Source organism: Cynocephalus volans, chromosome 12 (assembly GCF_027409185.1).
Source record: "Cynocephalus volans isolate mCynVol1 chromosome 12, mCynVol1.pri, whole genome shotgun sequence".
NCBI classification, from domain to species: Eukaryota; Metazoa; Chordata; class Mammalia; order Dermoptera; family Cynocephalidae; genus Cynocephalus; species Cynocephalus volans.
Window position 1 is genome coordinate 62,848,932 of NC_084471.1, and position 26,796 is coordinate 62,875,727.

Sequence of the window (26,796 nt, forward strand, 5' to 3'; positions counted from 1 at the left end):
ACGGGGGCAAGGGTGAGGTTTCTTCCAGGGCCGTGCTATGAGCTGGGGGAGTGGGTGGGAGCAGCCACGAGGGGGTCCCATATGGGGGAGTTTAGAGCAGCAGGTGCTGCGAGGGAACTGGGCTCCAGGGCTCCAGGCAACGCACTGCAGTTGGCGGGCTCGTCACTGCCGTCCACACAGTCATTGTCCCGGTCACAGACCCAGACGCGGGGGATGCAGCGCTTGGTGATGGAGCACTGGAACTGGTTGGGGGCGCAGGTCACCTCAGCTGCAGGGTGGGTGAGAGAATGAGGACCCTTTCTTATACCTCCCATCCCAGTTCAACATCCCTGTCTTCTCCCTCTTCCAAGCCCTGGCCCTGATCTTGCCAGCAATTTCTTGGGAGGAAGAAACAGTTTATTTCCAGTTCTGGTGCAAGTTACACCCAATATAATTCACGCTGCCCATTGAATGGAGTTACTGGAGAGCCTCTAGGAGAAGGGGTGCGGAGGGCAATGAGAACAGTGTTTCCAGCCGCACCCCCCCACCCGTCTCCCGCCCACAGCCTCGGGCACTCACGGCAGTCCCTCTCGTCCTCCCCGTCTCCGCAGTTGTCCTGCCCGTTGCAGCGGAAGATGCCGGGAATACAGCGGTTGGTGTTGGCGCACTTGAACTGACTGGGCAGGCAGACGTGGATGTCTGTGGGGTGGGGGGAGGGTAACTAATGGGCAGGGTGGGAGCGCCCCTTCCCTCGGTGAGGAGAGTGCAGGCCCAGGGCTTCCAGCAGCAGGAATCTAGCCTGGACGGAAAGCGGCCTTGGCTGGAACTTCCTTGCCCTTAAAACCCCCAAATCCTGGGGAGGGAAAAAGTGGGGGAAGGAGCAGCTGATGGCTGGGCAGCCATTTACCACAGTTGGCCTCGTCACTGTTGTCCTGGCAGTCGTTGTCCCCGTCACAGATGAAGGCAGGGTTTGTGCAGATGCCTGTGGAGCACTGGAACTGTCCTGGCCGGCACTTGAACTCGGCTGCCGCGGAGGGAGGCTCAGTGTCAGAGGAGCTAGGGGTGGGCGTGGCCAGGCCCCTCCCCGAGCCAGCCAGCAGCCTTGGTCTCTCTGGCGGCCATTCAAGGCCTCTGGATTCAGGCTGCCCCTTCCTGCCACCTCCTCCCTCCCAGCACTCACGACAGTCCGCAGGCTCGTCCGAATGGTCCCCACAGTCATCCTCGGTGTCACACTTCCACCAGAAGGGGATGCACTTGTCGTTCTTGCACACAAACTGGAGAGCAGGTGGGGCAAGAGGGATTGGAAGGGTCTGGGAAACTCAGTTTTGCTTTTGAGGGGTGGGATGTTTCAAAGCAGAAGCAGGTCAGGGTATTTTGGGGGGAGGCTGAACTGGTTGGAAGGTTGGGATATAGTGAGCACAGGAGGGCCAGGCGAAGGGCCTCTGTGTGGGGGGAGAGTGTGTGTGAAGGTCAGGGCTGGAGCTGTCAGTGAGGGAGGGTCAAGGTTAGGGTGTGGAGGTGTTTGTGTGAGGTGACAGGTGTAAAAGTATTGCTGTGGGGAGACAAGAGGTAGGCAAGAAATGTAGGGGTGTTAGTGTGGGAAAACCAGATGTGTGAGGACATTAGAGCAGGTTCTGGGGTCCGAGGGGGTATTGCTGTGGGAGTCAGGGGAACAGGCATTGGTGAACAGGGTCTGGAGAGAGAGCCTCACCTGGCTTGCCGTGCAGTTGGACACACAGGTGCGCCCATCGCTGCCCAGGTAGAAGTTGGTGGGGCAGGCACACTTGTGGCCCCCACCGGGAGAGAGCAGGCATAGATTGCTGCAGCCACCATTGCTGACCTTGCAAGCGTGATTAGGCACTGCCAGAGAAAATGTGGTTAAGGGGTGGCTGACTGCGCCCAGTTCATGGACCACTGCTCCCCAGGCTGCTGGCCTGCGGCAGAGTGAGGGAGGTCCTCACTGACAGCACATCTTCTGGTCCCCCAAAGGCTGCCCAGCCCACTCTCTCTTGGGTGGAGGTAGGGTGGACTCTCTCAGGGTCCCAGGATCAAGCAGGCCGAAGCCCCACAGCCTGCCTTGCCTGCCTCTGTGTCCTCTCTCACCATGGCCACCTGCCTTCCAGCCCCACCTCAGAGGGCTGCACCCAGGCCTGCCCTTCTTTTGACCCCAGCTTGACTGGCCTCAGGGCCTTTCTGCTACAGGACTCCAAGCCTGGGCCATACTCTGTGTATAGCCTCTCGGAATCTCCCAGTGTCTGTCAAGGAGCACTCAGTCAGTGCCAGGGAAGGATGAGCAGGAACCCACTGAGACCATGGGTATTCTGACCCGGCTGGGTCCCCACACCTCCCCGAGCTGGCCCAGCCCTTGCCCGCTTACCATCCGGCTGGCGTAGGGCGTGGAAGACATGCAGGTCCATGGGCCGGTGCAGCGTGCTGATGAGGAGCGTTTTGTTGGCGCCTGTGGTCTTGTGGGCTCGGTTGATGGACTTTGTCTCCCAATCAGTCCAGTAGACATAGTCCTCAAACAGGGTCAGTGCGAAGATGTGCGGGATGTCCTGGCTCAGCACTGCAGGGGGCGGGGGACAGGCAGAACAATATTCAGCACCCTGTGCGGGCAGGGTGCCTTGCCTAGTTGACCTCCTTAAAGCCCAGCACAATCCTACAAGGTGGGAGTCAGCCCCTGCTCCAGATGGCTCAGTGGCTTCCAAAGTCACATAGCTAACAAGTGGCAGAGCTGGAATTCACGCCCAGACTGGCTGACAGCAAGCTCCTGCTCTGCGGTAGCATACGATTTCCCGTCAGGAAGTGGGGCAGTACTGCACTCCCCTTCCCACCTCCTCGGGCCACCATCCAGACCAGACATGGGAAGGCCCCCTCTTTCTCCTTCCCAAGGGAGTTGGATGGTGGCCTCGTGGCTGGCCAGCCCGGGGGAGCACCTTGGGGTCTCTGAACCCCCCCATCCCTGGTAGGTAGTGCCTTCGGACCATGCTCTCTGGCTTTTATGCCCACTCTTACCCCAAAACTTTGTTCCCCTGTCACTTCAGACCCTCTCCCCCAGTCTGCTGTGCTTGGGCAGCCTCCCTGGTACACTGACCAACATGGCGATTGGAGCCATCCAGGCTGGCAAACTCAATGTAGTCCTCGCGGGCATCAGCCCAGTAGATGCGCTCGGTGACGTAGTCCAGCGTCAGGCCATTGGGCCATGTGATCTTGGTATCCACGATCACGCTGCGGCTGGAACCATCCATGCCGACCCGGCCAATCAGTGAGTGGTCACCCCAATCTGTCCAGTACAGGTACCTAGCAGGTGAATGGGCAGTGAGCCCTGCAGACCCAGCAACTGGTCCCACCAGGAGCCTACAGGGTGGCTGGGTTTGGATGCCTGAGGGTGCAACCTGTTTTCAATGTCCCCCAACCCTCCTTGCCCACATACCCATTCTGCACATCCACTACCAGAGCCCTGGGCTCACGGAGGCCAGAGCTGACCAGCACCGTCCGATAGGCCCCATTGAGCTTGGACACTTCGATGGTGTCCCGGCCTTTGTCGCACCAGTACAGGTTGCCGCCCACCCAGTCCACAGCCAGCCCATCAGGGTTGCTGAGGCCTGTCCGGTGCAGCACCTGCAGGCAGGGGCAGGGAAGGAAGAGCCCTGGGTGACCTGGGGTAGGGCCCTCAGCTTCTCTGAGGCTCAGCTTCCCCCACAGGTACAATGGGTCTGACACTAAGTAGGTGTCAGCAGAGGATCTAGAAAAGGGATCTCTAGATGAGCGAGACTGTACCCCAAGCCCCCCAGTGCCTGGGGGCATAGTTTAAGGGAAGCCAGACATAAGGGGAGCTTCCTGATAATCAGGGAGACCTGGGACAGTAGTGAGGAGAAGAGCAAGAGGAATTTCCTACTCCCCACTCTCTGGGCTTGGAGGAGAGTGAGAAGCTAGAACAGGCAGAATCATGCAGTGACTCAGTGGGGAGAGGAGAAGAAAAAAATTTCGGTGGGTAGGTGGGGAGAAGGGAGATACTCCGAAGCGGCGAATGCCATCTGGGGAGGGGTATGGGGGCTGGCAGAGGAGGGTTGCCCCTCTCCTCACCTGCACGTTGCTCCCATTGAGGTGCATCCTTCGGATCATGCTGCCCTGGGTTGTCACGTCTGTCCAGTAAATCATCTGCTCTCGGTAGTCAAAGTCCAAGGCGACAGCATTGTTCAGGCCCTGGGTTGTGGAGTGGGAGAGTGGTGGAAGTCAGTAGTGGCTGCAAGGGTCACATCTATGTCTGGGGAGGGATGTGTGTGGAATCAGGAGATGGAGGACTGGAGAAGCAGCAGGGGTGACGATCACGGGCCCATGTGGAGAGAACTGCAGCAGGGAGGCTGTGCTGGGCCTGGGGAGACAGGAGGGTGAGGTGGGCCTGGGTTTTGGTACCTGCTTGAGCAGTGTGTAGTTGGAGCCATCCAAGTTGAGCTTGCGAAGGTAGTACCGGTTGGCGAAGATCAAAAATGGCTCTTCATCTGGAGATAGAAGATCCTGGCTCAGCTCCTGGCTGGGGTACATTCTAACAGCCCCAGTCTCCCAGCCTGTCTCAAGCTCTGCTGTCCCAGCCCTCCCGCCACAACCGCCAGCTGCCCAGGCTGTCTCACGCCCTCCAGCATGCGTCTCACCAGTCACAGCTTTGCAGCTGTGGGGGTCGCCACCGCGGGGAGCGTAGCCCTCCACACACAGACACTTGTAGCTGCCATGGGTGTTGATGCAGCGCTGGCTGCAGGGGAAGGTGGTGCTGCACTCATCCACGTCGGCACATGTCCGGCCATCATCCTTCAGCCGGAAACCAGGGCGACAGCGGCACTGTGGGCACAGGGAGGCTTGGGCCGGGGACGTGGCAGGGACCTGGACCTCCCACCCTGGAGACCTGGAGCCAGAGGCCTCTCAGGACTCTAATTCCCTCCACCCTGCCTTGCCAGGGGGAGGCAGGCAGCCCATAGGTACTGACCAACCCAGCTGGCAGCCCAGCCCTCACCCTCTCGGAAACCATGGTCCCCACAATTCCATGTGGTAATGGATGTTTCTGCATCCAGAGGCCAATGCCCAGGCCTCCTCCTACATGCCCTGTGAGCACCATTTGACAGAATGGCACAGGCTCCCCCCTGCCAGAAACCCTTTTCTTTTTAGGATTTTGTTCTTTTCTTCTTTCTTGCCTCGGTGGCTGCTCCTTCTCAAGCTCCTCTGCCAATTCCTCTCACCTCCCTGCCCCTCAGGGTTGCTCAACACGAGGCTCAGGCTTTGGACCCCCTCTCTTTTCCTCCTACGCTCATTCCCTCAGGGATCAGTTCCAGGCTCATGGATTTACACAGCATCTCTAGAGTGAAAGCACCCAGATTTCTCTCCAGTCTGGTCCTCTCTTCTGAACTGCAGCCCTGCATATCCATTGCCTGCGAGACATCCCCCTGCGGGCTCTACCTTCCACGCAGATGCACAGCCCAACCCAGCAGAGGTTTCTGTCTTGTTTGCTACTGTATCCCAGGGCCTAGGACACTGCCTGGCACAGAGTAGGTGCTCAATAATCACTTGTTGAATAAATGAATGAACAAATGAATGAGGGAGTGGACTCACCTTGAAGCCAATCTTGAGGTCCTCACAGTCCTGGGTGCAGCCACTGAGCTTGTGGCTGAGACATTCATTGACATGGCAGCCGCGTTCGTCTGAGCCATCACCACAGTCGTCCTGGCCATTGCAAAGCAGTGCCTCGGCTACGCAGCGCCCGCTGCTACACAGAAACTGCGACGAGGCATTGCACTTGTGCTCTATGGAGGGATGGAGTGGCAGGTCAGTGGGGCTGCAGGCAGTCTGGGGAAAAAGCAGGAGGGGAGCAGGCATCGGGCCCACCTGGGCTGGTGCAGTGCGGGTTCTTGGGTGCCTCGTCACTCTGGTCGTGGCAGTCATTCTCACCATCGCACTCCCACTGGCGGGAGCTCAGACAGCGCCCATTGGCACAGCGGAACTCATTGGGGCCGCAGGTCGGGTATTCTGGGGGAGGAGGGGACTGGTGAGGCTGGTGTCCAGGCATAGCCCAACCTGGCCGAGGGGAGGGACCGCCTCCCACTGCAGCCCCGGGGCTCACCACATTCGGGGGACTCATCGGAGCCATCCGTGCAGTCACGGTCATGGTCACACACAAAGTGCTTGGGGATGCACTGGCGGTTCTGGCACATGAACTCGCGGTCATCGCAGGTGCTGTTGTACACTGTGGACAGAGGCAGACACAGCCCCTCAGCCCCGCCCCACCCCTCCTGTGTTCGAATGGTGGAACAGGCAGAGTGCTGGATGCAAAGTCTGGACGCCTGGTTGTAGCTATGGCTCTGCCGCTAACTAACTGTGACCCCTGCCGAAACACTTTCTCTCCTTGACCTCAGTTACCCCATCTGCAAAGTGAGACTTGCCATTTGCTGCCCGCCCACTCCTCATGGCCCCTGCCACTCACAGCAGCCAGCTGCGATGCTCTCATCCGCGCCGTCAGCACAGTCCTTGTCACCATCACAGAGCCAGCGCTCGGGGACGCACACATGGGTGCCAGGGCAGGAGAAGGAGGAGGGGCCACATGTCTTGCCTTCTGTCGTGGGGAACAGGGAACCACAAGAGACTCAGGAGCAAGTGGGGCAGGACCGGCAGCTGTGGTGACATGCCCCAGTACTGTCCCCTCTGCAGGGTTGTGTGGAGGTGTCTGTCCCTCCCTGGGGTACCACCCCCTCCCAATCCTGGCCACCCTCACCACAGTGAGCTGCCTCGTCCGAGCTGTCCCCACAGTCATCACTGCCGTCACACAGCCACTGCTTGGAGATGCAGCGATGGTTCTGACACTCAAACTGGGCCTCTGAGCAGAACTTGTCTGGGGCAGTTGGAAGCCGTAGTTAGATGGTGGAGGGGTGCGGGTCACTCAGCTGGGCAGGCAGATGCCACGGGAAGGACAGGAGAGAGACCCGCAGCACTCCTCTCTGGGAACTAGGGCCTGGGGCAAGGGGTGGAGGCCCTGGGTGCCCTCATTCAAGGAGGGCATTGCCTGGGAGGGACTAAGCAGTGGGGGCCCAGTAGGGTCTTAGTGCTCTGGTGAAGCCCCCACCCTGCAGGTCCTCTGGGCTCCAGCTCGGGTGAGTGGGTTGCTGCGGTCACTCACTGCAGTGCGTCTCATCCTCGCCATGCTCACAGTCGTCCTCCTTGTCACATGTCCAGCTCATGGGGATGCAGCGCCCACTGGGGCAGGCGAAGTAATTCAGGGGACACCTGGGGCGCTTCACACCTGGGGGACGAGTGAGGTGTGAGGACGCTGCCAGCCTCGGGCCTGCCTCCCACCACACTCCTGCCACTGGCCACCTGGGCAGTCGCGCTCATCACTGTAGTCCCCACAGTCGTTGGCACCATCGCACACCCAGCTGGGCGCATAGCAGAGGGAGGTGCGCTCACAGGGCTGGAAGAGCACACCCTTCACACCCAGGCGGAAGTAGCTGCTGCAGTCGGTGGCACCTGGGGGGGTCAGAGTGAGGGGGTCATACCTGGTTCCCTCCAAAACACCCTCCCAGGGCAGCTGCTGGCCCTTCGCATGTTTCCGAAAGCTGAACAGTGACCTTCAGGCAGGGTGCTGTCCACACCATCCACTCACTACCCCTTCCCCAAATCCCAGGGGAGCCCAGGAGCAGGAGCCAGACAGGGTCAGGGCTGTGGGGAGATGAGCGCTGCCATGTGGGGCCAGAGGGAAGGAACTGGGGGCAGAAGGGTTAGGGAGAGAGACTGGCGTGGGAGCCCACGAGGTACAGGCAAGGGGGCGTCACTCACTGCAGTTCATCTCGTCTGAGGCATCCTCACAATCCACAAACTGGTTGCAGCGGCTGGAGTTCCCAATACAGGTCCCATCCCGGCAGCGGAATTCGCCCACACCACAGGCCGTCTCTAGAACAGCATCCACCCAGTGCTATCAGGTCAGAGTCCTCTCTGTGAGTGCCAAGAGGGCCCAGGACAGACCTCCTGGCCCAAATTACCCACTTATGGGCCATAAGAATGCCCTGAACCAGATGGCTTGGGGCCTGGGACAAAAGGTCAACCAGGGTGAGAGTGGGGCAGAGGCTCAGGTTCAAATGAGGGTGTGGGTCCAGGGCCCCAGGGATGGCGTGCTGGAGCATCCCACTCACTGTTGCAAGGAATCTCATCAGAGCCATCTCCGCAGTCATCCACTCCATTGCACCACAGCATGTTGGACACACAGCGCCCGTTGCTGCATTGGCGGAAAGTCTTCTTGCAGCGGCGTGAGTCTGCAGATGGGGGAGCAGGCCATGAGCTGGCAGCACGCACAGGGCAGGGCCGCCTCGAATGGGGCTGAGGCTTCGTGCTTGTGGCCAGCCCACGCTATGAGCTGAAGGTGGTTCTGCCCTTCACAAGCTCCCCAAGCTCCTTCAGGGAATGGAGCTGGGTCATGCACATGCTCCACCCTGCTGGGGGCTGAGGCTGGGGGCTGGGGACTTGGGCCTGGGGGAGGCAGGGGCTGGAGCTGGCTCCTTACTGCAGTAGGACGGCTTCTCGTCAGACTTGTCCTTGCAGTGGGAGACACCATCGCACGTCAAGCTGAAGTTGATGCACTCACCATTGGCACACTCAAACTCATCTTGCGCTCGACAGGAGGAGTTGACCGCTGGGGAGAGAGGCAGAGGAGCTCCATGAACCAGGACCCTGGCCTGAGGGACTGAGGTCATTGCCAGCTTCTCCTTGACAAAAGGCTTCGGAGGGCTGGGCTGGAGAATCTGGAAGGGGATGGTCCCTAGTGCGTCCTCAGGTCCCCCACAGTCCCTCCTTTAGCCCCTCCCCCCTCCCTCTCTCACCTCTGCAGGTCAGGTCCTCCTGGAGGATTCGGCCGCCTCGGCAGGAGCAGTTGACATGGCCTTGGTGAGTGAGCAGACACAGGTCCTGGCAGCCCCCATTGTTGATGCGGCAAGGGGAGAGTTCACCTGAGCAGGGACAGAGCGACCACAAGGCTACAGGGTGTTCTCTGCTGTGCACACACCCAAAGTGCCTCCACCCACTCACACAGCTTCACTGAGCCTCCTGCATGGCACAGCAGGCATGGCAGTTCCTGGCCAGGGAGGAAGATGCAGGAAGGCCACTGCGGAAGGGCTGGGGTGGATGTGAGGTTGAAGACATGTGTGCTCTTAGGTGGGTGCTGCGGCTTTGAGGTGTGTTTTGGGGAGATTCTAGTCCAAGGACCCTTGAGATCATGTGTGTAGTGATGGGACCTCAGGCATGTGTGAGGAGTGTGTGAGAGGCCTAGGAAAGCTGCAGATCTGTGGGGGGTAGGGGGGACACTGGATGAGACAGGCTCAGCATGGGCACATGGTGTGTGCATGCACACTGAGGGCAGTTTTGGTAGAGCCTGGCATGTCTGTGTGTGAGCCGGTTCTGGGGTGTATGTGTGGCTTTGAGTGGGGAGAATGACCAGGGCATGTGGTGGGAGTGTCCAAGGATGTGCATGAGCCCTGTGCGGGGGAAGGCGAGTGAGACGAATGAATGTGTGTGTGCGTGTGTGTGTGAGAGAGTGCTTTGGATGAGATGGGCCCAGGTATGTGCAAATTCCATGTGTGTGCACAGATGTCCCAGGGAGCTGGAGTAGAGGAGTATTAGGTGTTTCGGAGTTTCTTGGGGGCAAAGATGTGTACAGCTGTTTGTGCAACAAAAGCCCTGGACAGCAGGACTGTAGTGCGTGTGTGTGCACGCAAACGTTTGTGTTAGTGCAGGCATGGTGGGGCCCACTCACAGCTGTTGGTGTCATTGGCCACAGCGATGATGCCCATGGGCTGCTGGGGGATGTCCACGCGAAGAAGCTTCATGTCACTGCCCACATACTTGTTGGCCCGCTGCACTGCCCGCCGCACCCAGTCAGTCCAGAAGATGTGCTCCCCATACACGGCCAACCCAAAGGGGTGGACTGGCTCCGACTTCAGGATCACCTGTGGAGACAGAGCCATCCCTGTGAGGGTACTGCTCAAGCCTCCCAGCCCTGACTCCACCCCATGAAGCTGGCTGCAGGGACAAGGGGGCCTGGCCCAGGCTCCAACAGAGGCACAGATGGGAAGGACCCACTGAGACATCTTCCATCTCCCTCGTCTAGGTGATGAGGAAGTCAAGCCCAGACAGGGTGAGGGCTGCCCAAGGCCAAGGCCTGGACAGGCTGCCTCATCCCCTCTCCAGGCTTCCACCATGCCTTGTGCCTCCCTCTCTGGTGCTCTGTGCTCAGGTGGTCTCTTGCTTGGCCAAGCAGCCATCCCCTGACCCCAGCCTCCCTGTGTGCTGCCCGCCCTACAGACTCACGTATCGGTGGGAGCCATCATACTCGCACCGCTCGATCTTGTCTAGCGTGGCATCAGAGAAGTAGAGCTTCTCGGCTCGGTGGTCGATGGCCAGGCCATTGGGCGTGCGGATGTCCTTCTCGATGAGGGTCAGGACATTGGCTCCTGAAAGGGCTGCTCGCATGATGCTGGGGTGCTGCTCGTTCCAGTTGGTCCAGAACATCAGGCTGGGGAAGAGAGGCACAGGGATCAGGAGCCAGAGCCAGAGAGTCTGTCAGGGAGGGCACAGGCCACAATGTGTGGACATCTGGACCCAGGGGTCAGCCAGGGTGTGAACTGCACCCCAGCCCACAGGCAGCCTCAGCGTCATCCAGGCCAGCACAGTCCGATGGCCAGGAAGGGCCTGGCTGCTGCAGACAGTTCACGCACTGCATGGCCAAGTCTGATCTACTCTGTGTGTGTGCATGTGTGTGTGCACATGCACCAGTGTCTGTGAAGTGACCAGTTGCATTTGCTGGGATGAGAGACAGTGCAGCCACCTGAGCCAGGCTCTGGGCTTCCACTCCTGGCTCTACCTCCTACCAGCTGGGTGCCCTCAGGCAACTTACTTACCTGCCCTGTACCTCACTTTCCCCTGTATGAAGTGGGAATGATAATGCTACCTGCCTCACAGAGTGGCTGTGAGATTACATGAGTTAATGCCCACCCCAGTGAGAGACGGTGAACACTGTGAGTCTTCCATGATGTTATTTATTCCTGCTGCTTTCTTCTCTCCGCAGTGAAGCTGGCTCTTCCTCACATCATCCAGAAGCCCTTGTTGAGTGTCCAGTGGGTCCCAGGTCTTGGGCATACATGGGCCCTCCCCTCAAGGAGTTCTCCAGATCACCTCTTCCATCACTTCAGCCTTTGTACGTTTGCGGTTTGAGCCCCAGCTCTGCCTCCCAGCAGCTCTGGCCTGAGCGAACCCCTCGGCCCCGCTGAGCCTCGGCTTCCTCTCAGCACCGGAGGGGATGGGAACAGCCATCAGTTATGCTGTGCTCCTCTCAGGGTGGTGGCGAAGCTCAAGAGACGGGTGTAGAGGACCTCAGGGGCCATCAAACATAACACTGGGTGTGACTGTGTGGCCCTCAGACCACCTGCATAGAACGGCGAGTCCTGGGCCCTGATCCCAGAGAATCCTTCTCAGGCCTGGGGTGGGGCAGGTGACCAGCACTTTCCTGGCTCCCCAGGTGAGCCTCACGCACACTGGAGTTTGAGATCCCCTGAGCAACACAACCACCAGTGCTGTTCTCCAGTTCTCTGGCAGGACCTTCCCTGCCCCTCCTGCCTCCACCCCTCTGCTGTTCCAGCCACACTTCCGCCCTCTGGCTGGTGAACTCAGCTCCTCAAAACTCTCCAGATCTCACTCTTTTTAACTGCCCCTCATCACTCCGTCACAGGCGAACTGTCACCTCCTTCTGCTAGGTTCCTCATCCCTTAGGGAGATGCTGGCTGCTCCTGAGCCTCAGTGAGCTCGTGAGGATAAGGCTGTGATGTCAAAGGCCTCATTCTGGAGAGAAGGCAGGGGTCTTGATGGCTCTTGGAATCAGGATGGGAGTTTGGAGGGAGGTGGCACCTTTCTCCAGCCACCACAAGAGAAAATGGGTGTCCTGGGGGCAGTGGCTACAGTCATCTTCCTTGACTGGTCAGGAGTGGACTGGACTTGTCAGTCCCCACCAGGGACTTGCACGCCCTCGGGTGATGCCCAGCTCACACTCACAGTGAGGACAGGCTTTCCTCTGGTCATCAACAAGTTCTTACACGTGGAGGGGTTACACAAGATGCAACTGTGAGTTCCAGGTTTGGTAACACCACTCCCCGGGAAGGGGTGGTGGGAGGGAGAGGAAGAAGGGCTTTCCTGGGCAGGTGGTCGGCAGCCAGGGCCACAGGGGACTTTCTGACCATTTAACTGTGAGCTCCTGGGGGCCTCCAGTGCCCCAGTGCCAGTCTCAGGGTGGGCACAGGAGGAAGCTGGGTTGTCCAGCCCTCTGCTTATCCTGCTCCTCCACCTGGACCCACACTGGCTCCTTCCAAGTCCCCCAGTGCCTGTTACTTGTGCCCAAGGGAGGGCCCCTCCCACACAATTCAGTTCCTTCTCCTTGGGTGCTGACCCTGCCCTTGCTTCAGTTCACTCCAATCATCCTTCAGACCTTGGCACAATCGCTGCTTCCTTGAGGACACGTTGCCTGACTTCTAGGCTGGGGCAGGTCCTCGGTACACTGTCATGACCTCCCTGCAGTCTCATCATGAGGAGAACCAGACACACCCGAGGCAGGGCTGAGGTCCCTCTTGCTCCCTACTGGATCCTCAAAAGAGCATGGATTCTCAAAAGCCACTTGCTGAATGAACGATGGGATGCCCTGGCTCAGAGGAAAGGAACTTGGTGAGCAACCATCAGGGGGGCTTCCTCTGGGATAAGAGTGGGAGGTAGGCAGGGAGCCCAGCATGATGGCAGCTCCATGGAAGCTCCAGGCCCATGAGGGACAGGCCCTGGAGCCATCCCCAGACAGGTGAGGTGACCAAGGGTTGTGGCAGGGAAGACCAGATCTTCATAATTAGCCATGGATGCGCCGGACAGGGCTGCAACAGGAGGGAACAGAGGGCCCTAGTGCTGGGTCGGCCTTGCCAGCAGGCTGGGAAGGAGGAAGGCCTGGACTTGAGTTACATCAGCGTGAGGAATGTAGGTTCAGTACACTCCCCGTTTCTATCTAGTTGCTTTTGGTTTTGTTTGTCCCTCAGTTTCCTAGTAAAGCTTTTTCAAAACATTCCAAATGCTGCTCAATCAGGGGGAAAAAGTATTGCTCACATGTGGCCAGGACTGCTAAGGCCAGGGGGTGGCTCACTAGAGGCCCGCCCAGTGGGGATGGGGGCTGCCCCTGCTGGAGAGGGTTTCCTCCCGGGTTCTTCCTGGCTCGTGCTCTTGACCCCAGCTTCCTGCCATACTCAGGCTTGCTTATAGCCCATGGCGTGTGGGAGGTCCCCTTATTGTCCTTCCCTGCCTTGAGCTTTCCTTTTTCCAGGCTTTTTCTCAAAGCACTTGCCCTATCTGGGCTGCCCTTCCTCGTCCTTTCCACTTCTGGGCCCTATGCCAACCCACTCCCTCCATGATGCCTCCTGGTCATCATGTACAGCCCTGTGCCAGTCATCAGTGCTTCCCATGACTATGATTTCTCTCCCTGGCTAGGGGGCTTGAACAGGTCCAGCCTGAGGCTTCCACATGACTGGAGTTCAGTGAACATTCTTTGTCTGAAGCTTTGAGTCCCAGAGCTACAGAGGACCTATTCTGCGCTTTGACCATGGCTCTCTGATGGATGAATCAATCAAAAAGCCAGAAGTGTCCTCCACAGCCCCTGATCTCCTCTTGGTTCAGGCACCTGAAATATTAGTATCCTTACATCACAGATGAGGAAACTGAAGCTCACAGCAAGGAAGGGTGAGCTCGGGTTAGAGACCTCTCCAGCTCCTGCTCCTGCATCCACACCTGGGTCTACTTGGGGCAGTTTCTGCCACCCCTGTGGCCCATCTCCCTCCACTACCTAAGCCCGGCAGCTCACTTCTGGCACTCGTCCAGCACGAAGGCTCGCGGGTGGTCGTCTCCAGACATGGTGATGACTGTCTCACGCTCGAAGGCCCCTGGGCGGGTCTGGTCCACTGTGTGGCGGGTGATGGTGGATGTTGTGTAGCTTGTCCAGTAGAGAGTGTCCCAGCCACGGTGATAGGCCAGGCCTTCCACAGAGCCTACATCTGTGAAGAGACAGGAGCAGCCAAGGGTTGGGAGGGGGCCAGAGAGGCGCCTGGGCAGGAGCTAAGGGGGGCAGCCTGGGGCACCCACTGCCTGGCTGGAAGGGGACATGTTGGGTATGGGACACAGCAGAGAGGGTTTGGGGCATAAGGTCTGCCCTTCAGCACCCCCAACCCCTCCTGGACCACTCTGTTAACTACCAAAATTGTCCATGGCCCACCTCCCTAACCCTTCTTCCTATGTCTCCCCACTCTCTGGCCAGTTTGGCTTCATGTTGTGATCACCCTTTTCTGGAGCTGGAGTTCTGCCAAATTGAATGCAAGGTGGATTTCAGTAAATCAAATCTTACTTGGGCTGTCCTCGGAGGTTACTACTTAAAAAGACTCTGAACCAGACTGTTTCGTTGAGGAGGCATCTTCAACTCAGGTTAAAGAACCAAGTGCTCAGTGAGGGAGACAGAGCTGAACAGCAGTGTAAGAGAAAAGACTGAGGGGTTTTAGTGTCTTCAAGCCTCATGAGGATGTGGGTGCCACACGGTGATGCTGTGTTGTAGTCTGAACAACTACCCAAAGGGAGGGACAGTTCCGCCACTCCCCTGATTGAGCTATGATGTACAGTATCAAGTTTAGCTTTGGAAGCTACATATTTAGAAAGACATATGAACTGGATGAGTGGAGCAGAAAATGTCCCAGTGGAGGCTGAAGGACAGGTCTGTGTTCTTTTCACCGCTATATCCTCAGCACCTAGCTCAGTGCCTGGCAGGTGCTTATAGATCAGATGAATGAATAAAAGAACAGATGAATGTGTTGGAGGACCTGGAAGTATCCAGCCTGAAGGAGAGAAAATGCAGTGGGACAAACTAGCAGTTTTCAAAGAGCTGGAAAGCTGTCCTACTATTCTAACACTGCAACTACTCTTTACGGAGCACGGGCTTCGTCTCCTGTGCTGAGCTAAGCTTCCACATGTGCCATCTCAGGGATCCTGTCTCGCTACAGATAAGAAAGCTCAAGGTTGGCAAGAGCAGGAAACTTGCCCTAATTACTGACGTCCTAAGTGACCAGAGCGGAGCCCTCGCCCGTCTCCGTAGCCTGTGCTTGTGAATGCCGGGCTCCACAGAGGAGACCTTTGGCTTATTCTCTGCAGTCCTGGAGGCAGAACCTCCAGTGGGGGGGGGGGGGGTAGGGGGGGCCCACTCTTACTCCAAATGAGGAGAAACTCTCCAGTAACTACAATGGGTGCAGTGTGATTCGGCTGGCCGTTTGTCAGGGATGCCACAGCAGGTGGATTCAGATCAGGGTAGGGGTGGACTGCTTGATGTCTGAGAGTGCATGCTGCCCCCCTTTGCCCCCCTACTTCTTGGGAGACCCGGGTACTGGGCTCACTCTCCACAATGGTGGTCCTCCCTGAGCCATCGTCATTGATCTGTTGGATGTTCCCAAAGTGGATGTCGCTGAAGAAGATGCGATTGGGGGTGCCTGGGGAGGTGCCCGCTCGGTAGTCAAAGGCCAGAGCAATGACGTTCTTCATGTGCTCAGGGTCCTCAAAGGGCTGCACGGGCGCATTGAGGTTGCGCTCATCCGACAGGTGGATGCTCTTGAGGATGGTGCGCTCGGAGTAGAGCAGGTAGCCAGCGTACTCGCGGCAAGACACCCCATCTTCAGCCAGCATCCCATGTGCGCAGGCGCAAGTCCGCTGCCCACCGCCGCGGTACAGGCACAGCTGCTGGCACCCGCCATTGGCTGCTGCACACACATTAGTGCCTGGGGGGAGACGGGGAGTGTACAGAGGACAGGGCCTGCCTTGGGGAAAGACTCACGGTGTCATCTGGGCCCAGGTGGAAGCTCTGGTTGGTGTCCTGCTCTACTTCAGTATCCCCAGCTCACATGATCCTCCAGGCCCCAGCACCCAACACCCAGATCAGCTCTACAGTTCCTCAACCTCTCCTCACCATCCCTAGGTCTCTTGGGCCATAAGAAAGTGCCCTGTGTGTCTAATTTCTCACCTGGTCCCTCTCACTCTGGGTTCCCTGGGGAGAGGACTCCCAGGCCAGGGTGGCCTCTCGCCTCTTCCCCAGCCCAGAGCCCCAGCCTCACCTTTCTGCCGGTCCCGGTTGAAGACTTTGATGTCTTTAAGCTGGACGCCGATGCCAGTTCGCAGTGGCACAGAGTCGGTGGCATTCTCTTTGCTCCCGCGCTTGATGGAGCCGTTGGCATGAGTTCTGGGGGAAGCAAGGACATAAGCTGGGCGTCATTGGAGCCAGGAGGGAGAAAACAGATGGAGGCGGACAAGGCCAGCACAGAAGCCTTCACCTGTCACTCCAGTAGATGAAATCCTCAAACACAGACACTGAAAACATGTCCATGTTGTTGCTGGACAGAACCACCTCACGGTTCTCGCCCGTCTCCAGGTCGATGCGCTCAATCTTGTCTGTCCGTGCGTCGCACCAGTATAGCTTCCCATCCTGCAGGCCAGAGGCACCCACTTCACCTCCAGGGCCACGCCATCTGCCGGCCCCCATCCCGGGCAGCAAGGAGTATGTGGGCTGGTGTGGGGCCCTCAGCTCGGCTGTTCCCTGCTCGCTCCTACCTCCTCCTTGTCCTCCCGCCCTCTGACCTGCTGACATGCCAACCTCTAGGTGTTGCTTACTCCCCACTTTGGGTGACCTTCCAACCATCATGTGGGTCTGGGCCAGAAGACCCCATGATTCCCCTGGTCTCCATGTCTTCCCACTGAATGGGGGCTCATCACAAGGAGACTCGAAGAGCAGCAGGACACAGGGTAGGGGAATCTAGCCATCGATCCCAGGGCCAAGTCTGCATCCAAACCTGATAGTCCACCGAGATGCCATTGGGCCAGCTGATGCTGACATTAACCAGCACCACTCGGTCCGTGCCATCCAGTCGAGACCGCTCGATACGTGGATATTGACCCCACTCAGTCCAGAACAAGTACCTGTGGGGTGGAGGGGGAAGTGGAGTGTCAGTCCCCAGACTATGGAGGAGACAGGGCCTCATCAGTGTGGACTGTGGCCAGACCCGAGCCAGCCTGTCCAGCTCCTCACCCCTTCTCCGGGTGGACAGTGATGGCCCGGGGCTTGTCTAGACCCTGCGAGATGACCACGTAGCGGAAAGAGCCATTGAGCCGGGCGACCTCAATGACATCAAAGCCTTGGTCCGTCCAGTAGATGTTGCCTGAGGAGGGAGTTGGTGGAGCTCAGGAGATTGTGTGAGGACAGACGTACCAGGTCCCCGCCGAGCCCCCAGATACCCCTGCAACTCCCCCATCTGCTCTTGCCTACCCCTTCTTCTGAGATCCCATGTTCCCCCAACAGTCCTCTGCCTCACCTTCAGCTCCTCGAGCCCCACAAGCCCACAAACTGCTCACCTGCAATCCAGTCCACAGCTATGCCTTCCACACGGCCAATGCCATTGGTCACCACATCCTCGCGCCATGTCTGGTCCCGCTTGGCCCGGCTGATGGTGCTGAGGCCCATGTCCACCCAGTAAATTGTGTCATTTTCTGAAGGTGGAGGAGTGGACATGTGGATACCCAACAAGGCAGGGCAAGGTGGGGGTCAAAATCATGCATGGGTGCCAGAACAGAGGTGGGCGAGTGCTGGAGATGACAGGGGCTTGGAAGGGCAGAGAGACTGGGCAGGGGGCAGCTGTGATGGGTGCCTCTCCTCAAGCCAGTTCAGCCAGCCTCTCACTGGCTCCTCAGAGCATGCTATCCCCAAAGCTCCTGGGTCACGTCCCACTCCCCGCTGCCACGAATGGCTTACCAGCATGGAAGTCAATGCCGACAGCCAGTGAGGTCCCCGACACTGGGACCAGGGCATCTGACTTGTCATTGGGATCCAAGGGGATTCCCCGGATTCCCTCGTGCACAGAATAGAGGAGAAAGGAGCCCACACCTGAAATACAAGGACACTTCAGCCACAGGCCTCACTGACATTCCTTTAAGCGGGGCTCCTGTCACCCTCACTCTTTGATATCTGCCCCCAGCTATCACCCCTACCCCCAACACACACGTACACTCTGGCCTGAGGTCTGGAGCCTGGGCAGGGAGGAAGCTCACCTGGCTGGTAGTAGGCAAGGGAAGAGAGGGCAGCTCTGGGGACTACCTGCAGGACCTCTAGACACCACTAGAGGGCAGCGGAGCCTCAGGTTCCTCTCCCTGCGTTCTCCCTGAGCCTCACCCACTACAACGCTGCACCCCCGAGTCCCTTAGGCAGCAGAGTCAGGGAGGTTCAGACAAGACAGGCAGGACTGGATGACTCCAAAATCTAGATTTCCAGTTCAGCACTCAGACTGACCTTAGTTTCCTCTTTGCCCTCCCTCCGTCTGGTCTATTTCACACCCTCTCTAACACCAATCTCTCCAGCACCTTGCTCCTTAGCCAATCTTATCCCCAGTTTTGCAATTTCTTACTATCCATGCATCCCAGAATCTTCCCTTGCCTTTATCCCTTTGATATAGCATGTCCCAAAATGAATCCCCAAAGGGGCCCTGGTTGCTCAGCCTCCGTGAAAAAAAAGAATGAATGGTCAAGTGAGTTTGGGAAAACCCCAAACACTAGAGTCCTCTCTTGAAACATTCTCAGTGTACATGAGCATATTCAAGGGTCTGAGAAGTTCTGCTGTAAAAAATTTTAAACTTTGGTCAACCCAGCATTTCTTTCTGTAACATCTACCCACATCAAAGAGGGAGGTTCCTAGGAGTGCACTTTGGGAAATGCTGTCCCGGGTCAAGCTCATAAATCAGCTAGCAAGCTCTTGTGAAATGTCTCTGGAGTTTCTTTCCTTCTCTCCAACCCAGCTGCTAAGCCCAGCCCAGGTCCCATCTCCTCACACTCAGATTACTTCTAATAGCCTCCTAACTGGTCTAACTGCCTCCGTTTCCCCCTCCCCCTTTCCCCCCTTGTGGCTCTCTGCCGCAAGGTTAATCTTCCCCAAACACCACTTTCCAGGCACTCCTGGCTGACAATTTACAGGAGCCCCACTCTACCCCACAGCCTTATCACCAGGCCGTCCCCACTCCCTGCCCCCTATTCCTGTCCTGGGGCCTCAGGGTCCTGCACACACACCCCTATCCCTGGGCCTTGGCTCTAGCTATTCCCCGTGCCTTGTCCCTTCTCCTTTGAGTCACCTATCCAAATCCCACTCATCCTATAAAACTCAGCTCATAGCACACCTCTTCCCTGAAGCTGACCCTGATCTGCCCGTTGACATCTATTTCTCCAAAACTCTACTGCAGGACTGAACAGTCAGGGCCACTGCACAGTCCAGTTTCCCCTACATTTTCTAGTTAAGGCTTCAGGGCACAAGGACAGGGGCTTCTGTCCCCTGAATTCACCACAGCACCCAGCACAGTGGGGGCTGACCAAGCATCCAACCCAGAAGCCACTTGATAATCCATGATGAATGCAGTCTTGTCCCCAAGGTGGGGCCGTAGGGCAGGAGGGTTTGGGGCTGGAGACCTGGGCCAGGGTGGGAGGAGAGGCCAGGCACTGACCCTCGCAGGCCTGCTGGCCACTCCGGAGGCTGTAGCCAGCCGTGCACATGCAGGAGCGGGTTGTCTCCGATGTAGGCAGGCAAAGCTGGGAGCAGTCACCGTTGTTGCTGCTGCAGGGGTTGGTGCCCTCATGGTCTGGGGGAGGGTGGGAGGCAGAGAGAAAGGGTTAGGCAACCTCCTTGGGACCTTAGAGTCAGGTATGACTTGCTCAGGGTGAAGGTGGTCACTGCCTTCACCCTGGACCTGGTGGGGGTCACCACCCAACCAATTCACAGGTCTCCTGTCCTCCCGGGTCCCTGGGAGCCTATAGTCTGCCTCTGGGAAAAAGAAAAAGGAGCCCTTTCAGGTGGTGAGTGGAGCCAAGCCACTTGCATTCTCACTCACTCCCTTGCCCCCCTGTTCTTGCAGCCTACTCCTGGCCACAGCTCTGAACCTCTCCCTGACCCCCAGCCCGGTTGCCTTTGAATCCCCGAGGCCCCTGCCTTTGCCCCCACTGCCTACCCAACTGGATGCTCTCATCGTAGACCTTCATGTGCATCACCAGGGTGGTGCTGTTCCGCAGGACCACGGACCCTGAGCCGTCAGCCTTGTTGCACGTGCCCATCTTCTCTGACACCTGATCTGCCCACCACAGCTTGTCCCCTGGGGCGGCAGGAAGGGATGAGACCCTTAGGAAGGGATGAGACCCTTGGGAAGGCCCCCCTCCCAGCTCTCCTGAAGGGCTTGTGGACCCTCAGTCATCAGGGTGGAAGGCTGCCCTCAGGCCACCGCCTTCTCCCATCCAGTTTGGCCTGGCCCTTGCCCCACCCAGCAGCCCTCACCCATGATGGCCAGGGCGGTGGCCTTGCCCAGCTGGCTCCGCATGGCATAGATTATCTCCAACCCACTCCCATCCAGGTTGCAGCGGTTGATGGTGTGGTTCCTGGAGCTGATCCAGTAGAGTTTGCTTTCAGGGAAGTCAATAGCCAGGCCTGGAAGAGATGGGTGTTGCTATCGAGGAGCCTGGCACAGGGCCAGGGATCCAGGGATGGGGACAGAGTATTGTGAGGGGGCATTTGGTTTGGGGGGAGTGTGGTGAGGACAGGCACTAAGCTGCGGGCTCAGGGAGGCCAAGTGGCAACTGAGGGACCCCGTGAGTATCTCCCAGTTGTGAGGTCCCAGGGTAGGGCCACAGGCAGGGCGAGTTCATACCCACAGGGCCCTTCTGGCCACTAAAGAGCAGAGTGCGATTGCTGCCGTCCATGTTGGCCATACTGATATTGTCACCATCGGTCCAGTAGAGCTTCCTGGGAAGGGTTCCGAGTGGGGAGGATCAGAGTCCCCTTCCTCCCAGCCCGACAGCCCACACTCCCCAGCCCAGGCCCTGGACCAACCCACGCAGCGGGTGGACGACCAGGCCGTGGGGCTGCTCCAGGCCCTGCACCACCGCGTTCTTGAAGGAGCCATCCAGCCGAGCCACGTTGATCTGCTTCTTGTTGGTGTCATAGCTTGTCCAGAACAGGTTGCGAGATACCCAGTCCACAGCCAGCCCATGGGCATTTGGCAAGTCTGGGGACATAAGTAGGGAGCTGGTGGTTGGGTGTTTGCAGGGCACAGGTCTGGAGGAGAGCCAGCATGGCTTCTGGGAATAGGGATCAGGAAACCAGGTTTGGAGCACAGAGAGGACAGGATTGGGAGAAGGAACATCAGGACCAAGGGGACCAAGAAGTTGGGGCTGGGGACCAGGGTTGGGAGCAAGGGCTAGGTGGGGGGGTCCAGGGCCAGGACAAACCTGCAGAGACAACTGTCTCCACGCCTGTGCCATTGATGAAGGCCCGCTTGATGGCCTGTGTCCGCACGTCAGACCAGTACACGCGCTGCTCACGGGCATCATAGTCCAGCACCGTGACATTGTCAATGTCGGGCACCGTGAAGGAGATGATGTAGTTATAGTAGGGGGCATCCAGGTCCACTCCCCGGATCTCCATCTGACGTGCGTACAGCAGGAACTTCTTAAACTCTGTGGGGCGTGGGGCCAGTCACTGAGGGCAGTCCCTGTCCCCTGCTTCCCACCCGCTCAGGTTAGGGTCCTTCCTCCTTCCGGTTCCTTCTGCTTGCTGCTGGCCCTTGGCTGTGGGGAGGAACCTGTGGGGACCGGGTGTGGCTTCCCTGACAGAGTTGAAGCTTCTTCTTACAGTGGCTGTCTCTGGGCCTCTCCTCTCAGGACCCTCCCAACTGGGACTCTACCTTCACTTACAACCGGGAGCCTGGGTGCCCAAAACATTCCCCTGCAGCCTCAGTTTACCACTGGCTCTTGAGGGAGAGGCCTTCCTACCATAGCAGGTGGTGTTGTCCTTGTGCAGCTTCATGAGGTGGGGGCAGGCGCAGGAGACGGTCCGGTTGTAGTTGATGAGGCACAGGTGAGAGCAGGGGCCCCGGCCCCCATTGGCCTCACAGGGATTGGGCGCTGGAGCAGGGGAGGGAGGAGACCGTCTTGTGACTTGTGGTCCCTACCTGGCCTTTCTCACCTGGGCTACCCCCTCCTCACCCACTCTCATCCTCCCTGTTCCAGCATCCTCTGCTGCTAGAACCTCCTCTGTTGCTAGATGGCTCCTCTGTCAACAGGTGGGCCCATCCTGCCATCCCACCACAGATCCCTCCTATTCTCACCGCCCCTCCTCTGAGCTTCTAAGTAGGCTGCTGGCTCCTTTCCAGCTGCCTGCGAGGCCCCAGGCCCCTTACCCATGGGCTGCCGGGAGGGGTGGTACACCTGCAGGTCGAAGGGCTGGGTGTTGGTCCTCTGTACCACGGTGACATTGTGGCCAGTCCACTTGTTGGCCTTGGCCAGAGTGTTTGTTCGCCAATCAGTCCAGTACACCTCCCCTCCATACAGTGTCACTGCAAACGGGTGTGACAGGAACTCGTGTCCCCGGAGCACTTCCATGTGGCCGGAGCCATCGTAACGGGCCGAGTAAATGGCATCTGACCTGAGAGCATGGTCAGAGCAGAGTGAGGATCTGGGATCTCAGCCCTCACGGAGCCTACCCAGGGCGCCCACCTTCCCATGGCCAGGCCCACAGCCCTCCCTGCTGAGCCCACCGGAGCATTCCTCCCCAGCTCTGCCAGCCAGAGCAGACAGAAGGGCCGTGGGGCAAGAACCCAACAGGTCTAGGTTCCAGCTCTCAGGCCCTGATTCCCACACCCCCCGAGGGAGTCTCCTGCCCCACTTCTCCTGGGGCTGCTGTTGCCACATGGGGCTTACATAGAAGATAGAAAAAGGCAACAAATCTGGGCCAGCCAATTAGAAAGCCTCCCCTTCCTCTGGGCAGACACAGCCCCCAGCAGAGGGCACAGATTTGTGAATAGAGAGGAAGGTACAACTCGGATAACCACAGGAGACAGCCCTGCTTCCGCCTCTCCTACCAGCCCCTCCTCCCTGGGCCCCAGCCTCTCTCCCCCCTCGGTCCTTCTGCTGTGCTCAGTCCTCTGCCACCGTGTTTCTGGGTCTAGATGTCCTGGGCCCTCTCACCACTCTTGTCACTGTGGGTCCTGGGACCCCTTCCCCCCTCTGTCTTGGATGCTGCTGACATGGGCCTCCCCAGGTGTGGTGGAGGGGCTGACCTGGCATCGATCCAGAGGATGCGCTTCTCTAGGTAGTCCACTGTGAGCCCATTGGGCCAGCCCCCAGAGCCTGTCTCCCGGTGGACAGTGCGGCGGCCTGCCCCACTCATGGAGGCTGCCTCGATGCGGGGCAGGCTGGCATCCCAGTCTGTCCAAAACAGGATCCTGGGGAGCGGGGAGGGGGTCAGGAGGGCCAAAGTCAGGGGCCTGGAGAAGGGGCTGTGGTAGGATCCTAGGTAAAGTGTGGGCGGGGGGAGAATATCACCCAGCAGACAGGTGTTCCTTTCCAGGCTGAATGGGACTTCAGGAAGACCATGGGGCCAGAGAGGGCTGGGCAGGGTCCTCACCCATCCCGGGGATCCAGCGCGATCGCCCTTGGGTGCTCAATGTCCCCGGCCAGCAGGGTGGTCCGGAGGGTCCCATCCAGCTTGGCCACCTCAATTTGGTCTAGGTTGCTCTCCACCCAGTAGATGTTGCCTGCAATCCAGTCTACAGCCAGGCCCTCAGGTGTGGCCAGGCCATACTGAATCACCACCTCAAAACTGGTCAGGGCTGCGGAAGAGAGGGTTGCAGGAGGTTAAAAGTCTCCTGGGGTGGGGTAGGGTGGTGTGAGTGTGCAGAATCCTAGCAGCCCTCAATGACCATCCTCAACCCTGACACTTCTGCCAATACCTCTGATGGGCCCAGGTTCAAAGTGGGGTTCTCAACATCTCCACTGTCCTCATCCAGGCCCCTGTCCCATCAGGAGGTCAAGTGGGAGAGGAGAAGCCTGGAGGGGCAGGGTTGGGGGCAGCTACCTTCTGCATGCAGCTCTCTGAAGGGTTAACCTATGGAAGGAGGTCAGAGCAAAGGGTAGTCTTTGGGGGACAGACCTGGACTCAATATGAGGACAGAACTTTCTAGAAGTCACTCCACAGAATGTCTTGAAGATTTTTCCATGCTAATACGTATATACACATCTCATTGTTTTAGAAACTATTATCACAGTTAACTACCCCTTGTTGATGGATGTTTGAGACGGTTTCAGGTCTTCTTCATTACAAACAATACAAACTCCTCTAGTAAAATGTGCCTCTTTCAAGTCTTTGCTCAGATGTCACCTTCTCGGGGGACTTTCCTTGACCACACAGTTTAAAACACCCTGCTTTGATCACTGCTGTGTCCCCATTGCCTAGTATGTACAGCAGGTGCTCTATACTGTGTGTAGACTAAAGGAAGGACCTCTGCGATGGGTCAGGCTACCTTGGGACAGAGGCAGGGTTCAGGTCACTCCACCCCTAAAGGGCTTTTTTCCTTTCAAGCCTACAATTCTAGGATTTGGGGAGCTGAGCTCCAGGCCGTTCCAAGGAAAGGCTGATCATTTTGTTAATTATCAGGCTGGCAGCTCTGCTGACGATAATTACGGGGCATCAGGCACTGAGACCCACAGCAAAATCTAACCCAATTAACAGGAGTATGGGGGATGGGAGAGCCAAGGCGTCTGCTTTGGGGCCACCTGGATCCAGGCCTGTGGCCCTGAGTGCCTGAGCGCTCCTTCTGTGTGCACCTCGCCCCAGCATCAGTCCCAGGCATGGCCAGGCGGTCACCTCCGTTATCCAGCAGCTTCCCGCGGTAGATCTTGTCTTCCACCACGTCAGTCCAGTAGAGGGCGCTCTGGCTGAGGTGGAAGTCCAGGGCGATGGTGTTGCGCAGGCCGGGCACCAGGACACTGTAGTCTCCTTTGTGAAGGTCGATGCGCCGGATCTCATGGCGGTTGGAAAAGATAATGAATGGCTTGAAGGGGTCTGGGGTGGAGAGGACACGAGAGGGTCGGCAAGGGGTTTGCTGCCTCTGTGCCACCTTGTCCAGGTGCAGGCAGGGTCTCTGTTGGCCCTGGCATTGGGAGCCCGGATGGAGACCTCAGCCTTGGCATTTGTCCACCCAAGCCCAGCCGCTGCAGCTCAGGGGCCTGCCCCGGCCTGCCTGGCCTGCTCGGCCACCGCTCACCCATGTCTCACCCAGGCTGCGGCAGCTCTCGCCATCGGGCTCCAGGATCCAGCCCTCGTAGCAGGAGCACTTCACGCTGAACTTGTTTTGGTCACACTTCTGGCTGCACTTGAGGTGCTTGGCACAGTAGCTCTGGATCTGGCAGGTGTGGTTGTCGAGACCCAGCTCCATGCCCAGAGGGCACGAACACACAATGCCTTCACCAGGTGCCACCGAGCAGTTGTGGCTGCAGCCACCGTTATTCAGAGAGCACTGGTCTGGAGGGGGGAGGGCGGTGGTGGACAGGCCCAGGGTCAGAATCTGGGAGGAGGCAGGACCATGGCCTTGCATCCCACACCAAGCCCTGGCGCCCTTCCCATGGTCTCCTTCTTCTCTATTCCTGCCAAGCTCCTGCCCCAATGCTTCCCAGGACTCCTCAGGACCAGGGTTGATTCCCCAGCACCCACCACTTGGGACCCCCCCTCCCCTTCCCCCAAGGAGCACCCCCTACGCTCTCTTTCTGGTCTCTACTTCCCTGCCCCTTGTTGGGCCCATGGTTGGCACCCAGCTTTTTGCCCCCTTCCTGGGAGAGTCCTGACTTGGGTGTGATTTGGGGTGGGGTGTGGCAGAAAATGGGTCCTCTGACACACCCTGGAATCTGCCAGCCCGACTGGCAGCCTGTCAGCAGTTGTCCTGGCCAGTCCCAGTGGCCTTATCTCCCACTCCTCTCCTTGTAAGGAACCGGGTGCTCTGCCTGGCTCAGAGGACAAGATAAGGCTGCTCTGCTCCTCATCCCCAAGTCACACCAGGGGGCCCTCCCCGACCCCTGGACTCCCCCAACCTTGTTTCTTTTGATCTTGAAATGCACACCCTCCTCCTTCTTACTCACGCTGCTAGTTTTGCCCATCCTTGGGAACCCAGTTAAATTCCCACCTCCTCTGGGAAGTCTGCTCTGACCACCAACATTCAATCCTGGTGCCTTCATCTGGCAAGCCGCGCCTCACCGCTCTGTGGCGTGAGTGTGGGTGAGGGGTCTGTGAGTACAGAAAGGGGGCGCTGCAGTGCCTCTGCAGAGCTGTAGCTGTGTGACCTTGGACCAGCTATTTAAGCTCTGTGGCTCAGTTTTTTCCCCCACAAAATAGAGGTGATAATAGTACCTGCCTTGCAGGGCTGCTTCGCTATATTAAATGCTATAATGGACTAGAGTGACAGGATTAGCACAGTGCCAAGGTGAGCCCTAAATCAACACAGGCTGTTGGTAACTGCTCTGGGTGCTGCTCTCCTGGCAGCCGGAGCTGCTCTCTCCTGGTCTCAGACCTCTTCCCACAGACCTGCACTAGCCCAGACTCCTGCCAGCCACTGTCCCCACTCCTCTCGGCCCCACCCAGGCCTGGGCCTCACCACAGAGCTCGCCCTCATCCGAGCCGTCTCCACAGTCATCGTTGCCGTCACACAGCTTGTCAGGGGGCAGGCAGACTGAAGTGTTGTTGGCACAGGGGTGCGAAGGTGGCCTGCAGGCCAGAGACTCACAGTTCTCCTCGTCTGAGTTATCCTCACAGTCGCTGTCACCGTCACACACCCATGCTTTGCTGATGCACCGAGCTGAGGGACGGGTGCAGGACGAGGGGCGAAGCCTGAGCAGTGG

At 58.3% G+C, this 26,796-nt stretch overlaps 1 protein-coding gene across 1 annotated transcript in view; it reads right to left on the bottom strand.

The window, feature by feature from the left end:
- Positions 1 to 26,796, bottom strand: part of LRP1 (LDL receptor related protein 1) — an 80,503-nt gene that overhangs the window by 10,789 nt on the left and 42,918 nt on the right. Inside the window, exons 22-66 of the mRNA XM_063115480.1 lie at positions 26,553 to 26,753; positions 25,184 to 25,429; positions 24,773 to 24,970; positions 23,534 to 23,738; positions 23,187 to 23,351; positions 22,308 to 22,552; positions 21,901 to 22,032; positions 21,358 to 21,585; positions 20,960 to 21,134; positions 20,778 to 20,872; positions 20,408 to 20,557; positions 20,088 to 20,228; positions 19,587 to 19,721; positions 17,855 to 17,986; positions 17,458 to 17,592; positions 17,135 to 17,264; positions 16,899 to 17,025; positions 16,383 to 16,534; positions 16,167 to 16,291; positions 15,456 to 15,833; positions 13,886 to 14,075; positions 10,315 to 10,519; positions 9,761 to 9,953; positions 8,832 to 8,957; positions 8,516 to 8,644; positions 8,148 to 8,267; positions 7,795 to 7,908; positions 7,336 to 7,485; positions 7,139 to 7,261; positions 6,737 to 6,853; positions 6,449 to 6,577; positions 6,089 to 6,211; positions 5,854 to 5,994; positions 5,581 to 5,771; positions 4,632 to 4,815; positions 4,396 to 4,481; positions 4,066 to 4,185; positions 3,413 to 3,600; positions 3,074 to 3,279; positions 2,357 to 2,545; positions 1,691 to 1,839; positions 1,160 to 1,253; positions 887 to 1,003; positions 559 to 678; positions 146 to 268 (exon numbers count right to left, since the gene is read on the bottom strand). Of these exons, the coding sequence (XP_062971550.1) occupies positions 146 to 268; positions 559 to 678; positions 887 to 1,003; positions 1,160 to 1,253; positions 1,691 to 1,839; positions 2,357 to 2,545; positions 3,074 to 3,279; positions 3,413 to 3,600; positions 4,066 to 4,185; positions 4,396 to 4,481; positions 4,632 to 4,815; positions 5,581 to 5,771; positions 5,854 to 5,994; positions 6,089 to 6,211; positions 6,449 to 6,577; positions 6,737 to 6,853; positions 7,139 to 7,261; positions 7,336 to 7,485; positions 7,795 to 7,908; positions 8,148 to 8,267; positions 8,516 to 8,644; positions 8,832 to 8,957; positions 9,761 to 9,953; positions 10,315 to 10,519; positions 13,886 to 14,075; positions 15,456 to 15,833; positions 16,167 to 16,291; positions 16,383 to 16,534; positions 16,899 to 17,025; positions 17,135 to 17,264; positions 17,458 to 17,592; positions 17,855 to 17,986; positions 19,587 to 19,721; positions 20,088 to 20,228; positions 20,408 to 20,557; positions 20,778 to 20,872; positions 20,960 to 21,134; positions 21,358 to 21,585; positions 21,901 to 22,032; positions 22,308 to 22,552; positions 23,187 to 23,351; positions 23,534 to 23,738; positions 24,773 to 24,970; positions 25,184 to 25,429; positions 26,553 to 26,753 (7,122 nt within the window). The remainder of the gene's footprint in view (positions 1 to 145; positions 269 to 558; positions 679 to 886; positions 1,004 to 1,159; positions 1,254 to 1,690; positions 1,840 to 2,356; positions 2,546 to 3,073; positions 3,280 to 3,412; positions 3,601 to 4,065; positions 4,186 to 4,395; positions 4,482 to 4,631; positions 4,816 to 5,580; positions 5,772 to 5,853; positions 5,995 to 6,088; positions 6,212 to 6,448; positions 6,578 to 6,736; positions 6,854 to 7,138; positions 7,262 to 7,335; positions 7,486 to 7,794; positions 7,909 to 8,147; positions 8,268 to 8,515; positions 8,645 to 8,831; positions 8,958 to 9,760; positions 9,954 to 10,314; positions 10,520 to 13,885; positions 14,076 to 15,455; positions 15,834 to 16,166; positions 16,292 to 16,382; positions 16,535 to 16,898; positions 17,026 to 17,134; positions 17,265 to 17,457; positions 17,593 to 17,854; positions 17,987 to 19,586; positions 19,722 to 20,087; positions 20,229 to 20,407; positions 20,558 to 20,777; positions 20,873 to 20,959; positions 21,135 to 21,357; positions 21,586 to 21,900; positions 22,033 to 22,307; positions 22,553 to 23,186; positions 23,352 to 23,533; positions 23,739 to 24,772; positions 24,971 to 25,183; positions 25,430 to 26,552; positions 26,754 to 26,796) is intronic.